General features: G+C 37.1%; 6 protein-coding genes across 6 annotated transcripts; 3 read left to right on the forward strand and 3 right to left on the reverse strand.

The window, feature by feature from the left end:
- Nucleotides 1-696: 696 nt before the first annotated feature.
- On the forward strand, nucleotides 697-1041 carry B0P05DRAFT_480775 (uncharacterized protein; the record flags this gene model as incomplete). The annotated part of the gene is made up of 1 exon (XM_051575143.1): nucleotides 697-1041. A coding segment is annotated over one exon (345 nt), but the record flags the coding sequence as incomplete, so codon positions are not given.
- A 1490-nt stretch (nucleotides 1042-2531) lies between these two features.
- B0P05DRAFT_480802 (uncharacterized protein) lies at nucleotides 2532-2819 on the reverse strand (the record flags this gene model as incomplete). The annotated part of the gene is made up of 1 exon (XM_051575144.1): nucleotides 2532-2819. A coding segment is annotated over one exon (288 nt), but the record flags the coding sequence as incomplete, so codon positions are not given.
- A 4229-nt stretch (nucleotides 2820-7048) lies between these two features.
- On the reverse strand, nucleotides 7049-8457 carry B0P05DRAFT_480736 (ergosterol biosynthesis ERG4/ERG24; the record flags this gene model as incomplete). The annotated part of the gene is made up of 3 exons (XM_051575140.1): nucleotides 7049-7596; nucleotides 7650-8121; nucleotides 8185-8457. 3 exons carry the CDS (start codon nucleotides 8455-8457, stop codon nucleotides 7049-7051), a joined length of 1293 nt encoding a protein of 430 aa, XP_051429640.1.
- Nucleotides 8458-9336: 879 nt separating this feature from the next.
- B0P05DRAFT_564019 (uncharacterized protein) lies at nucleotides 9337-10702 on the forward strand. Its single transcript, XM_051580779.1, has 7 exons — nucleotides 9337-9565; nucleotides 9609-9691; nucleotides 9735-9838; nucleotides 9891-9949; nucleotides 9999-10075; nucleotides 10122-10220; nucleotides 10265-10702. Exons 1-7 carry the CDS (start codon nucleotides 9391-9393, stop codon nucleotides 10661-10663), a joined length of 996 nt encoding a protein of 331 aa, XP_051429641.1. The 5' UTR covers nucleotides 9337-9390; the 3' UTR covers nucleotides 10664-10702.
- Nucleotides 10703-10948: 246 nt separating this feature from the next.
- Nucleotides 10949-11659, forward strand: B0P05DRAFT_575937 (40S ribosomal protein S5; the record flags this gene model as incomplete). Its single annotated transcript, XM_051581672.1, has 3 exons — nucleotides 10949-11140; nucleotides 11188-11596; nucleotides 11649-11659. The coding sequence occupies 3 exons, from the start codon at nucleotides 10949-10951 to the stop codon at nucleotides 11657-11659; spliced, it is 612 nt and encodes a 203-aa protein (XP_051429642.1).
- A 103-nt stretch (nucleotides 11660-11762) lies between these two features.
- On the reverse strand, nucleotides 11763-14939 carry B0P05DRAFT_592196 (histidine phosphatase superfamily-domain-containing protein; the record flags this gene model as incomplete). The annotated part of the gene is made up of 9 exons (XM_051582970.1): nucleotides 11763-11901; nucleotides 11952-12198; nucleotides 12242-13066; nucleotides 13114-13246; nucleotides 13288-13948; nucleotides 13994-14145; nucleotides 14186-14646; nucleotides 14695-14823; nucleotides 14873-14939. The coding sequence occupies 9 exons, from the start codon at nucleotides 14937-14939 to the stop codon at nucleotides 11763-11765; spliced, it is 2814 nt and encodes a 937-aa protein (XP_051429643.1).
- Between the last annotated feature and the right edge of the window lie 281 nt (nucleotides 14940-15220).

Here is a 15220-nt window from a genome sequence, read left to right on the forward strand (position 1 = left end):
ATGTCAACAGGAAACATTGGATCACCTTGACCCTTGACCCTTGAGCGCTCAACTAAGGTTACTTGGCCAGTAATCAACACCCTTCACTCTCAAGTCATACATGCATTGAAGAAAGATGATAAAACCAAATCCTTTTGGAATAGGCATTTTCCATTCAACAAGAACTAATAAATCCACATGTTTCATGATTCAAATGCATAATTGCTATGCTGTAAACAAAGAAAAAATGTCAAATTGATGAAGCATCAGCTTAAAAGGAATAAGTTTAGGAATGATTTTCATTTTTCTATAGGTTTGGTAAAGGACCAGAAAAAAGATAGAATTTACTATATTTTGAAAGTGAAGTGGCGACAGTCGATTAAAAAAAAAAAAAAAAAAAAAAAACGGCTGCTTTCCTTCGGCCCTACGACTGGTGAAAATTTTGCTCAAAATCAGAAAACTGATGGCGATGTTTAATGGCTCTCGTCAGAACAAATAGAGAATATTATTATCTTTTTTTGGCTTTATTTTGAGATATATAGACAAAATAAAATTCTTTTCTATTAATTTCTTTTTTTCGCTCGATTATCACTAGCTATCAACACAACCTACAGTTATTCTACTATACCGTCACTAGAAGAATGAATCCTTTTATTGCAACAACAACTTGCTGCTTTGCAAGCGCAAATTAATAGCTCTCCTTCCACACTGATGTAGTCAGCGGATGACACTGTTACTCAACCACCATACTCTATGCGTATTAGACCCCGTTACGATTGGTCTCCTTCAGCGGCACCTACGAAACTGATGGGATTAGATACTCCATTACATACCTCTCCTTTACTTGCAGACACTGAACGAAAGGCAGTTATAGAATCTTACCCATCTATTTCTCAGATTGAATACAAAGCTCCAGTTACGATTCCTACTGCAGAACGCCACATGAATAAGGGACAGCGTCATGAGAACAACTCTCTCAAGCACTTGCAGTACCTTTTGTCAATCGTTTTTCGTCCTCTTGATATTTTGAGTTATGAACTCGTTTCTTGTGAGTCTCAATAGTTTATCCATCATGATAAGTCCTGAGTAACAAGAGCCACTAAGTCGGTTATTACCGATCTAAGTTGTCTCTTGATTTATCATTGGATTAGAATCAATCTCTTCAAGATGAATAAATGAAGCGAACATAAGATCTATTACAGTTACTATATCTGTATTCTGGTCACTTAGCCATTAATATCTTTAACTGATAATAAAGTCTACTACTTACTTGTAACATGTATATAAATCCTATATGTTCACAAATACGATGGATTCACAAAAAAAAAAATGTAAAATTTTAAACTTCGATAAATTTATGCCGAAATTACAAATATGCCACTTGTGTACTCAAAAAAATATTTTTTGAAAAATAATAAAAACCATTTTTTTAAAATAAACCACTATTCTAAAATAAATCAAAACCATTTTCTGCATAAAATTTAAAAAAAAAAAAAAAAAAAAAAAAGAAAAAAAAACTTGTTTTTCAATTTTTCTGCTTTGAATAAATAAACGAGTCTACCGGATGATGATCTTACTGTTTTAGTTTTAAAAGGGTATTACTATTTGGTATATTTGTTTTTTATTTTAAAGCAGAAAAATTGAAAAACAAGTTTTTTTTTTCTTTTTTTTTTTTTTTTTTTTTTAAATTTTATGCAGAAAATGGTTTTGATTTATTTTAGAATAGTGGTTTATTTTAAAAAAATGGTTTTTATTATTTTTCAAAAAATATTTTTTTGAGTACACAAGTGGCATATTTGTAATTTCGGCATAACTGTTAATATTTTTATTATTTCTGAAAATGATATTTTTTGACAAGCCCATCATACTCATTGCGAAGGCTTGAGGTGTATGAGTCTTTCTATGATTTTTTCTGTCCCAAAAGGCAACAACGTTATAGGGTGGTAAATGAAATGTACTCTTATCAACCCATATTGAAGATGAAAGACAGTAATAAAGCAATAGACATGAATAGATAAAGCCTTTATACAGGTTGATTCCACGTATAGCCTTTATTACACAAAGACAACAAAGGAGAAGAAGGAAATACACAGTACAAACATATTAAAGGTTTTACCAAAATAATTAAGTTTTTTTAAGTCCTCTTCTTGTCTGAACAAGAATTGATCAAGCTCCCAAACTTTTTTTTTTATAGGGGAACTATGTTCCGGTTTTATTTAAAGTCCTAAAGATGTCGTAATGAGTGATGAATAAGACTGAGGGGGTATGTTGTGCAAGAGGAGGGGGAAGGGAAAAAGTACATGAGTTTTACTAGGAAGGAAAGTAAGTTCAATCAAAAATGATTAGTTCTTGTTTATCGGATTGCTTAGTCAACAGGCGTTTGACTGTATGGAGTACGGAAGAAAAGGTAAAAGGTGTTGAATCAAAAACGGAACGACAATGGCTGGACCATAGACCTTCCAATGTGCTAGCACATATTTGTTGAGTGGAGAGGGTTAATAACACAGGCTTGTTGGTGCGGTTAATGGTAGTGCGTAAATTGAGGAGTTGTCTTAAGGATCGACGTATGTCGAAAGAATGTGGCACCAGATCTTGTATTTTGTTGGACAAAGAAAGTTGAAGTGATCTAGTGTGTCAATGGTGTTTCGTCGGAAGTATGGGCAGTGAATGCATTGGGGATGGGTGATGAGTTGAGACAGTTTTTGTTGAAGGTAAAATCGTGTATTGATGGTTTTGTGCAAGAAGCGGAACCAGATATTACGAGAGCGATGGGTAATGTGAAGTAACCAAAAGGTTTTCTGGTTGGGGACAATGCCAAACGGTGAAACAGGGGTAGGAATATGTAAGGGAAGTAATGCTTTATAGCCGGAAATAGTTGGAGGTGCAGGTTTGAAAACAAGTGATGGGGAAGCAATTTGAAAGAATGTAAGAGTAGTGATAAAAGATTGTAGGCAGGAAGGATGAAGAGTGATTTGTGTGTTGGGGGGGAGGAATGATCGTAATAGGTTCAAAGTGAGGGAAGGACAAAAGGTTTGAGTAAAAGTTTCTGATTACGGATATGTTTGAATATTCGAAGAGGGACACGACGATGTTGAGTCAGTGTATCGCGAGTGCGGTATTTTAGGGAGTGAGATTGATTATTGTAAAAGAAAGGACCATGACCAATGAGGCGAGAGAAACCAGAAGTTTTGTGGAAAAGAGAGTCAGGCGGTTCAAAAAAGGGAGAGAAGATGGACTAGAGGGTTGTGGGCGATGAATGAATAGTTCGGGTGCAGGAAGATGGAGGCAGACTTGAAGAGGGACTTGGCAGGAATCAAAATTATGCGGCAGTGCATCAGCGGCTTGAAGTAAGTTGGCAAAGTAGTTGTTGACCAAGCTAGGGAGGTATAGACGGCAAGAAGGGAAAAAGAGGGACCAATGGTATGTGGGATGATTGATGGATGTAAAAATAAAATAAAATAATGTAGACTGAATTGAAGTACTGGGAGAGAAATTTGGGTTAGGGAATGGAGTGTATTGAACCGTAAAAGAGGTTGAAGCCAACGCCATTGAAGGGCGTTCTGTTGAATAATGGGATCTAAGACGGCAAGACCACCTTTCTCTCAAGGGAGAGCCAGAGTGGCGAAAGAAAGCTTGTTGTAGCGACGGTTGTTGATGAAGGATGCTCCGATCTGTTGAAGTTTGGTAAGTTGCTCTTTGGTGAAGTGCAAAAGGCACAAGACATGCCACAGGATGGAAAATACAAGATTATTAAGGACATTAGCACGCCCACGTACAGATAAATTGCGTTGAAAGTGAATATTGCACAAGAGTTGAGCTTTGGTGATAAGTGTGGTAGCAAATTGATTGCGCTGTTGAGTGCTAGAGCAAATAGGACATCCTAAGTAAATTAAAGGAGAGGAGAGGTCAGAATTATGCTAAGGGGTGGTGCTGTTGTTACGAAGAAAAAGTGACCAATGTGGTAGAGACGAGCCAGACAAGGAAAAGGCTTGAGTCTTGCTGTAGTTGAGCAGTGCATTAGAAGCTGACAATAGTTACTTACGATGACTTGCAGACGTATAAAATTAAACTGGTTGCGAAGCAAAACTAATATATCATATGTGTAGGCTAAAATTTTGACAGGAGCAATTGTAGGTGAAAGGATAGGTGAAGGCGGAGAAGGGCGAATATCGGAATGACTGAGATTAAGTGATCGTAGTTGAGTAGTGAGTAGATTTATTGGCTCTGACGAGGCATGTGTGTTAGTTTCGTCTAAGAAATCAAAGTTAATGAGTTGTTTGTCTTGTTGAATAGAGCGAAGGAAGAATTCGAATGCGATGCTGAACAATAGAGGGCTAAGTGGGTCTCCTTGTCGAAGTCCACGTCTTTGTTGTACTGTATTTGTTGATATGTGGTCATTGACGTTTAAGTGTATATGTGTGTTGAAAAGGAGAGTGATGAGGTTATGAATTAGGGTAGAAGAAATGTTAAAAGCATGTATAATTTGTGTAAGGTATTCAAGATGAACATGACCATAGGCTTTCTCTTAGTCCAATAGTAAACCTAGGAGCCTGATTTGATGTACGTGGCAATGGTTTGAACATTGTATAGAATTTGATCGTTTTCAGTAATAAAACGCCCAGGCATAAAGCCCATTTGGTGAAAAGAGATACACTTTGAGAAATGTGGCATAAGTCTTGCGTTAACTAGTCTAGTAAAAATCTTAACATCTGTGTTGATAAGAGAAATGGGACGCCAATTCTGGAGGTTGGTCAAGTCCCCTCTCTTGGGAAAAAATACCATACAAGTTCCGATCTGAGTAATGCATTGTCGGCTTCGTATTGGAGGAGTCATTCCTGCATTCGAAACATGTCGTCTTTCGTAGGTTGTGGTTCTTGAGTGTCCGAGAGTGCGACGGATCTGTTTCGAGTTACAGGGGCGTTGTAAGGAACCACTGAGGGTTTTTTAAGTATAGTGACTTTGTCTGCTGCCATCTTGTTTGTGATGGGTTCCGGAGATGTGCTTGTTCTTGAGCGTTTTCTGAGGGGTGAGGAAGATGAGATGAATGCTCGGTTAGTGCAGGAGTCAAAAATTGCTCGGGGTCGACGATGTTATCCGTATTCTCAGCTCTAGAAGATGTACTGTCGGCTATCTTACTGAGAGTGTGGAGAGTAGTAACGATGGGCGGTGCTTGATTGTTGACAAGATATTTATATTTGAGTATGTTGTCGAAGTTTGCAAGGCGCTAAAGCGTTCTCAAACAGAAACAAGAAAACTCAGAAAAAAAAGTAGCCATACACTACGAGAACTTACTGAGCCTTGAATAAATATTCAAATAGTTTTTTGCATTAACTTCGTATCAGATTTATCGCAAAGTTTCTTGTTGTTCATCAAGCGATACTAAGAAAGTCTGACCTATGTCTAAATTGGTAGATCGAGCTATGCGAATTTACTTCTTGCTTTTTCTATATTCACAAAATAGGGAATAGACTAAAGGAAGTGAAAAAGAGATAGAATGGGTCTTCTAACAGGTGTAAATCTATTAGTAGATAAACAGATAGTACCAATGAAATATAAAAAAAGGAATCAGACACCCAAAGCTTGTGTATCCAAATAGCGTCTCATTGTTAAAATCTCTTAAAGCGTAGATTACATTGACTTGATTAGAGAATAAATCTGCTTTTTTTTTTTAGCTTCTGATCCCTGAGAGTTAATGAGTCTTAATACTTTTGGCTTTGTTGCAATCAAATTTAGTAATATCCAGGTACAACCGCATATGTCTGGTACTACTACTTTGTAAGCCTTGGCGGCAAACAAAATTCTTTATTATGCAACTTTGTGAAAAAAGTTTGCTATTTAAAATAGCGTTATTACCGCTGTGTCAATTCAATGAGCTAAACAGAAGTAGACGACATATTTTTGTTCTTGTCAATATAGTCTTTATATCTCTAAAGCCCTCAATAAGCCATTAAAAGACGATTCTAGAAAGCTGGCTGACTATAACTGAGTTTGAATAATGGTTAGGGAATTCACCAGAGTATAAAGACACTTTTTTCTTTTTTCTATCCTTTCAGGATAATGTGCCAAATGTATCTGGGGCATCTGCCGCCTGAACGCAAGCGTATTCTCTGTCAAGATAAACTGCCCTTTTTCTTTCACTAAACGGGTCTTTGACGAATTCGATTTGAGGGAAACAAACGCGTGTAGAGGGTTGGCTTATGGTCCTGTTCGAAAGGGTATCCCATCTTAGTTATACGCACTGGCAGTCCAAGTCCAAATATCCCCAACGCTAGAAGGTTACTGTCTTTTCTTAGCATCTTATTCTCATTTGTGGTATCATTTCTTGTGGCTATTAGGGTATTGCAGCAATTCTTGTCTTTCGCTATTGTGATGATGCTAGTAAAAAGCAGTAGTGAAGGTTACTGGGATTGATAGTCATTCGCTTTTTCTTTTGTGAATGCTCTTTAGAGGGGACCTATTTTAGTCTGGTGGCTAGAGTAGTCTTTCTAAAGTTAAGCTTCACTTTTGAAAGGGTACCTGTCCATTCATGGCAGCTCTATTCATTTAGGGCCGACTATCGGACAGAGTAATGGCTCTATATATAGTGTTCGTCCATTCATTCGTTTGAGTGGATCATCTATCAAAAATGATAGGCATTCCATTTTTTCTTTGATAATGTGAATACTATAGTGGGGGCTTTGTGCGTACGCACACCATCTTTTTGGGAAATCAATTTAAACTGGTTTAGGTCCTCGTCCTAGTTCCTGGAAACAGTATTTGGCTAAAGTACCAGTTTGTTTCTTATTAAATAAAGTAGGTTACCTAATTTCAAGTCCATTCCTCTAATTGTGTACACAGCAAAGTGTTTCAAATTAATTGTGTAAAAAAAAAAACCTCCTATTCCCTTTAAACTCGTTTACAAAACTCGCTCAAAGTATCCATAAATGTTATGTCTGTATTACAGGGTTGTTTTCCTTAAGAAAGACTTGATGATGAGAATGGATTTATTATGATTAATGTAAAAAAAAGAATATGTTGGTGTATATTAGATAATTTTCAAGGATTGCGATATGTAAAAAAAAAAAAAGAATTAGAAAACGTAAGGGATAAAAATGTAAGGAACTGCTTCACAGTACTTTTCCCAGTCCTTGCCATACTTCTTGGCACAACGTTCAATGTCTCTTGAGACACGATGGGTCAAGACGCAAAGGAAGAAAGTGAAGTAAAAGTAAGGCAAGAAAGAGCCAAAACCGGTAATCAAACCCCAAGAAAGGGATTGGAATAAATCAGCAGTGTAGTGTGGCTTACGAGCATACTTCCACCATCCAGAAGTCAATAACAAATTACCGTTTTCAGTCTTGATATAAGTAGGGTTCTTAATTCTACCCCATGGGAGTTGAGGGAAGGCATTACGGTCAAAGTAAGAGCCATTTTGTTCCATACGGAAACGGTTCTTCTGAGAATTAGCAGTATCGAAGACATAATAAGCGAAAATTAAGATAGCAAAGATAGTAACAGTGTAAGGCAAGCTGTGAGTAATAGCATGACCAGTAGTCAAGTCATACTTCATCAAGTAAATGGAGGAATAACCATAAGTAAAAGGTACACCAGCCATGTTCCAGAAAATGAGCATGAAACCTAACAAATATTTGAATAAATGCAAATCCCTCCTTTTTTTCTGGTTTACTTACCATCCTTTTCAAAGAACATGTCCCAAGAAGTAGGGATACATTCTTCACCCTTGTGGCAGGCATTACAGTATAAAAAGTGAGCAAGTACCATAAAAGCAACGGGAGCAGTGATGTAACCACGAGTTTCATATTGCTTTAAAGCACAAGAAACAGAAGTGAAGAACAAAATAACCCAAGGAACACGACATTCAGCCCACATCTTCAAGTCAACATGACCAATACGAGGGTTCAAAGGAGCACCCATAAAATAATCATAAATGAGATTACCTGACATACGGTGTTGAGTGCCGGATAAAATAGATGTAACAAAGACAGTGGTGGACATAGTGAAACCCCAGATCATAGCAACAGTCATAATACTACCGAAATTGTCGATAATACTGGTCAAACGGAAGATACCAGTGACATGAACAATAACAGCAAGAACAAGTGTCAAATACCATTGAGATAGACCATTACAAAGGTACTTGAGCTATATGTAGAGAAAAAAAAATTTTTTTTAAACACAAATGCCCGCTAAATAAATAAAACTTACTCTAGCACCATTCAAAGAAGGAATTGGAAGACCCTCAACAACAGGACCGGGCATGATGTAAGCCAAAGTAAGTGAGATCATAATGTAACCCATGTAAGTCTTGATAGCAAATAAAGTAGGGAAAGCGCCAGTCATGATTTTAGCAATAATTTCTTCAGACAAGAATTGCACAATACCATCTTTTGTATAAGACTTGGGAGTAATTAATTTACCTTGATGATACTCAAGACAAATCCAAAAGTAGTACATGAGACAAGGGAAGCCAACCATCATACCAAGAGCACCCAAAGGTCCACCGAATTCGTATACAATTTCATTGTCTAATTCTTTGTCTCTCTTGCTTAATGCCTGTTTGAATAAAGGCACGCCATTGTTGTTAACTTTAGTTTTGCCGTTTTCAGCCATTCTGTTTACAAACAAACAAAAAGAAAAAAAAAGAAGGAATGGCGTACTTAAATAATAGACTTCTGAGTAAGAAAAATGCTTGCAATTTCGGATTATCTTTCAGGCCGAATGTTTCACAAATGATTTAATACTTCCCTGACTATAGTAATAAAAGTAGAAAATTGTATAGTCTACTAAACTGTCAATGGCCAATTGAGAAAAAGAAATGTATACCATAGAAAAAAAAGAGTGTCATTTCCTCTATAGTTTAATAGAACGATGTATATGCTTGGTAACATCATCATGAAAACGTATGTTAGTATAGGCGGATGAGCTTGCAGAATTCAACGGCGATCAGAACAGCCTTGAAAATCACATGGCGAGTTCTTAAATTAAACGTAATATGAAAAAAAAAGGATGCATGTTTACCTGATAAAATATAGTCACTATTCTAAGCCCTTGTTTTCTTATGGAGAAATGTCAAAACATAATCTAAAAAACTATAAGGAAGACATGCTGATTCCACTTACATATTTCTTTGCAAAGCGTATACTGTTTTGTTTATATAGTATAGAATATATATGTATATATATATATATATATATAACATGAATGGATACTTCCATAGTTATGTTGCATATAGACTCTCATTGACTATAGTTACTAACTGAACATTAAACCTTGTTTTATGAAGACAACTTGTTCATAGATAGGTCATTTTTGTTACTGTCAATATAAGCTTTATATTCTCTTTATGCAGCTGAAGAGAGAGAGAGAGAGAGATAAAGGAATATATTTATACCCATGTTTGGGTTTTAAACTATGTCATGCCACACACACACACACACACACACACACACATCTGAGAATGAACTTAATCATGATGCAAGCAATTCATTTTATTTATTTCATTTTCCATTTTCCATTCTCTCTCTTTTGTGTACTATGGGACAAGCAAAGAGTAAAGAAAGTGACATTCTGTCTAAAAGAACACATTGTAAGTCTATGCCTTGATAGCCTGTTTATTCAGTGCTTATTAGTCACTACAAAAGAAATTGAAGATCTCCGACAGAACGTGAAAGAGAAAGATCATAATCATATTACTGAAGAGGTGTTTAAAGATGTAAGAACAAAACAAAACAAACTATTATTTATGATGTCTATAGTCTGTAAAGAACTATGTACCAACAATATCCTTAACGGATGACGCTTTTTTAAAGAGATTGTACTGTGCTTTCGGAGGAACAGAAGAACAGTCGATTGACTTTAGGTACTCATCATCATGTTTGTGTGTATGTACATCTTACTCATCTATCAAACAGCAAATTTGTAGACGGCTTGAGCGTGTTTATGAAGGGTACAAATGAAGAGAAGCTTCAATGTAAGCAAAACAGTGTATGTCTATCATGATGCTCAGTTTAGTTTGTTAGTGTCCTTTAAGCTATATGATATCGATAGAGATGGTTATATATCAAAAGATGAGATTGAGAATGTTATTTTTGAACTAGTAAGTACAACAAACCCAAAGATGAGATGTACTTATATAGAATCAGTCAAGAATGCTATCTGAAGACGATAAAGAATCAGAAGAACTTCAGACTTCAATTAACTGTATGTTTGAAGACTTTGATGTTGACTGCGATGGAAAGCTGGTAAGTAATTCAAGGAGATTCTCAAATTATTGATTTCATACTAGTCTTTTGAAGAATACAAACTATCTACGATTAAAGAACCCTTGATTGCAGACTTCTTTGAACGATTCTTAGTGATACATAACCTATCAAGCAATCCATCCCCCGTTTCAAGACCTGTTTCTTTACGTTCAAAACAATCCTTTTGGTCTCTTAATAATTGTTCACAAAACCATTTTCGTTTATCACAAGCTGAATTGTTAGATTATAGTCATCAACAGCAACAACAACAAATCATGACATCGTCTGATGATACACCACATACTTTGGGAAAGAAGCCTTCTACTCATCAACTTATATCCTCTAATTCTTCACAGCATCAACAACCTGCATCTTCTTTACAACAACGACTAAGCCGTGGTCCTAGCATGGTTAGTCTCGATGCTGCCTTGACTACTATGTAATTCTTTTTTTTTTTTTTTTTTACTTATTTATTTAATATCCAATAAAAACATGTCAATCAGTCTCTAGAGGAGAATCACAAAAATAAAAAAATAAAATACAATGATCGGATACTCTCCGGTGAAAGTCCGGTACAGAGATGCGGACAGCCTATTTTCCTTAAGTATCTCTGCTGTCTTTAGACGGGAGGAACCTTCTTTCTTATCGACACAGGTAAAGAATGGCATAGACACACATATGCATCAATCAAACATCTTACTGATTAATGGATGGATGAATAGTACAACATGCCCGCTTTAGGTTTGCCCGCTGATGTCAGCGCTACTGCTGATGGTACCCGCAGATTATTCAACAAGTGGTCTTATGAAGATGTTGAAGTCAAGGATATTTCTCTCCAAGACTACATTCAAATCCGTCAACAAGTCTACTTGCCCCACACTGCCGGTCGTTTCGCTGTCAAGCGTTTCCGTAAGGCTCAAGTAAGTCATAAGAGAGAGTAAAGATCAAAGCTAATGTATATTATTAGTGCCCCATTGTCGAACGTTTGACTAACGCCTTGATGATGACTGGTCGTAACAACGGTAAGAAGCTCATGGCTGCTCGTATTGTTCAACACGCTTTCGAAATCATCAACTTGTTGACTGATGCCAACCCTCTTCAAATCCTCGTCGATGCCATCATCAACTGTGGTCCTCGTGAAGATTCCACCCGTATCGGTTCTCAAGGTACTGTCCGTCGTCAAGCTGTTGATGTCTCTCCTCTCCGTCGTGTCAACCAAGCCATCTCTTTGTTGACTGTTGGTACCAGAGAATCCGCTTTCCGTAACGTCAAGACTGTTGCTGAATGTCTCGCTGATGAATTGATCAACGCTGCCAAGGGTTCCGCCAACTCTTACGCCATCAAGAAGAAGGATGAACTTGAACGTGTTGCCAAGTGTAAGTACAGATCAAAAATATGTTTAGCAGTGACTGATATGTCTCCCTTTAGCCAACCGATAAAGCGTGTGTTGTGTGCTTTTTCTTTTATTACAATCAATTTTTGTTTCAACAATAAAGTGTGTTTCAACAAGTTGATATGAGATATATGGTACATTCTTTTTTATTATTGGTTATCTTCTTGTGCATAAAACAGTTTCTTTTCATCAATCTGTTGTTCTATAGCAGCTAGTTCAGGGATGTTAAGATAGGCTGATTTGCAGTATTCGACAACTTCATTCAATGACAAGTGAGGAATCAGATTTCTATAGAGAAAGTTAATATTGTGCATAATGCGAGGTAGATGACACTTTACTTTCTAGGTGCCACTTTTAAGCAATGTTCTGCATCCATATGTAAATCCAAGACAGAATCATAATGAGCACCAGGACTGAATGCAATACGAAGCGAATACTCTTTATCTGATCCATTATGTCGATTGCGTTCATAGAGTTCAAATGTGATTTGTGTAAGGAAATCAAGCTCAGGTAATGTATTTCGGGGTACTTTGGTGGGTATACCAGAAAGATAGACGAGATTCAAAAGAGCATGAACATGGGATTCTATCCTAAAGTAAGTCAAATTTACCAAAAGGGACAAGCTTACCTTTTGTAAAATAAAGTCTTGTCTTGGGTTTTTCAGAGGTCTTGAAGTCTTCTAGATCGCTCAAGATGCTTTTGAGTAAGGGCAAGCCTATCAACATACCAATTGTCTTCTTTTCTTTTTCGCTAATACCGTATTCTTGAGGAGCTACAAAATTAAACAGGACACGGACATAGGCATACAGTTTGCGGAGATCAGCACTTGATGTATCCAAAGTCTCATTGGAATGGTAACTTGCATTTTCAGATATATTACTGCTACTAGTATTGCTTGTATGGTCTTCTATAGCTGTATTGTTGTCTGATTCATTGAAAATAGCCTCCAAGAACTGTCTGTTGTGTAGAGCATCATACTTTAAAGAATCATACAACACAGGAATACCTGAAGGATCTGGACAGTTTGGAGACTTTGTAGCGTCAGAATCACTGCTTTCGTTAATCACAGTGTTTGCAATACAGAAATGATCAAACAGCTTTTCCCAACGCTCTTTAAACAAATTAGGTGATTCAAAACAACACCATCGACGCTGGATTTGATCCACGTCTTTTGTAGCCCAATTTCGACGCATGACTGTACGCAAACGACCCATGATGGCTGATACTTCCTGCAGAACAGCATGAGGTTGGGCCATATTAGCTGGCCATCCTGCTTGAGCAAGCAGGATAGTGGGTGCATCATAGCCAGGTCGAAGGAGAAGTTTGAGTTGCTTTTTGACAGCATCCATTTGTTCTTTAGCTGCATTACTGTCATCAAGTAAATATTTGCTTTCAGAAATAACACCCTCAATCGAATCAGGACGACCAAGGAAATAGCGTGTAAATACATCAGCTAGAACAACATAAGGATCTATACACGTCTGATGTTGTTTGACTTACCTGTAGCACGTACTCTTCTTTCAGAACTACTCCAAATCTTGATGTCATCAGCAATATGTTTATTAAGAATTCTTGTGTCTTTTCTCAAGTTATCACCAAGATCTCGAGATTGATGAAGACCAGCGTGTGTAAACTAAGATGATCAGATAAAGAAGCAGCTACGATCAAACTTACCTCGCCACCCCATTTCACGTTCACTTGAAGTTTTCTCAACAGATTCGAACTCTTGTCAAAAATAGGCTTCATTTGTACTTTCGTACCTGGCAATTCGCTTTTTCTCTCTAGAATCTCCTTGAGTGCCAATAACTTTTTCTCTTGTTCTAACTTGAGTTCCAGGCATTTATCGATTGCATTAATAACGAGTTGCAATTGATGCTTTTGTCGAAACACAACTTCCTGCGTGCTCCCTTCCAACAAGTCAATAAAAGGTTGTGCTACTAATGATATCTTGTGTTTGTTTTTAGGTGTTCGATCACCATGGCGGAAAACGGCTGCAAATCCTTTCAGTCGCCATGAATTCTGGGGCAGAATTTCTCGAGGAATATCATGAATCGTAGTCGAAGGACGGCGCTGAACAGATCGAAGAAAGGATTCGCTTAAAAGACATGCACACTGATCATAATAATGATCGTTTCCCTTCACAAAACTCCAGCCGTTTACATCAATCACATAGGATTTTCCCTTGACACGTAACAGATCAAGACCACAGATCATTTGACCAAACGCCTTTGACACTTTGGCAGCAATGGATTTCTCTTCATCCGTAAGTTCAGTCACATAGCGAATTTCTTTTCCTTCGGTATTGCGTTTGACTAGACCATCAACAGTAGGGGATCTAGTGTCATGTTAGATCATGTGCTTATATTAAGAAATAGCTTACTTTCTCGTCTCTGCATGAACATAAGTAGGTCCAACTGTATATACCTTGACATCTTCACTGTTTTCTGTCATCATCATAGACTCATATATCCATGAACCTTCAGAAGCAGGCATATCCAGGTTTGGATCAAACTCACTGGATTTATTACCCACCTAATACATAAGTACAATCATTGTTGTATCCTTTACTTACTTTTCTAAATAGCCGTCTACCTCCTCCTCCACGCTCCTTACTATAATATATATTGATATTATGATTTTCGCTATCCACTGGCTTCTCCAGAAAAGTCTTGGGCAAAAACGAACCATCGACTCGTACACCATCTTCTGAGATATGTACATCGTTTGTATTTCGAGCGTATTTATCTAAAATAAGACGAATATCCATACCATTCATTTCATGAAACGCTTGGGCAGCATCAGCGTCTACTTTTGCACCTCCATCACGAGAAATCACAAGACGTTGAGGTGTTGGTACGCCGACGGCATCCAAAATAGCCAATACAATACGCCTATCCCATAACAATGACTGCATGCACACATCATTGACAACAAAGGGTTTTCTTAATTTGACATATTCAATGGCCTTATCTAGAGGAAATCCTGCTGAAAAGAAACATAACAAGAAATCACATCCAGGCCAATTCTCGACCTCTGAAGAGAAAAAAATAAGTCCATTTTCATACGACGATGTTGTCCTACCTTCATCAATGATTGTCTTGTCGCCAAAAATCACGACTTCAAAATCTCCGTATGCTAACATACGGTCGAGAATATATCGCATAGGTTTTGACCTGGCTTTCTTGTCCATAGCACATACACCAATCACGTCTAGTTATGGACGATCAGTCTATGGAGATGACAAAAAAGTAGCACTTACATTGCGCTTTTCCAGTAGAGGCATATCTTGAAAGCGGTGGTAGGTTAAGACTATAAGAAGAAGGCATACAGTAATAAAAAAAAGAAAAAGAAAAAAAAAGAAGAAGAAAAAGCCCTTTCTCATTTTTATTTTGACAAGCTGTTACGGGAACCAATCAATTCGAAAAATAAAACACGTTTTCTTTTTGATGGATCACAGGGATTTATGCTATGTTCTTGTCAATTCATTTACTATCACTTGTTCCTTAGAAAAAAAAAAGCGATAAAGGCCATAAGGTTTTGAGTGTTTATTCAATAGTTGTTTGATGACACAATGCTTGGAAAGCAGTTACGTTATTCAATGCTTCGT

Source organism: Gilbertella persicaria, assembly GCF_025201335.1.
Source record: "Gilbertella persicaria strain CBS 190.32 chromosome Unknown B0P05scaffold_72, whole genome shotgun sequence".
In the NCBI taxonomy this organism is placed as follows: domain Eukaryota; kingdom Fungi; phylum Mucoromycota; class Mucoromycetes; order Mucorales; family Choanephoraceae; genus Gilbertella; species Gilbertella persicaria.

Coding starts and splice junctions, on each gene's coding strand:
- B0P05DRAFT_564019 (XM_051580779.1), top strand. CDS start 9,391: ATGTCATGCCACACACACACACACACACACACACACACATCTGAGAAT. Junction 10,076..10,121: donor AGAATGTTATTTTTGAACTA/GTAAGTACAACA, acceptor ATATAGAATCAG/TCAAGAATGCTATCTGAAGA. Junction 10,221..10,264: donor TTGACTGCGATGGAAAGCTG/GTAAGTAATTCA, acceptor ATTTCATACTAG/TCTTTTGAAGAATACAAACT.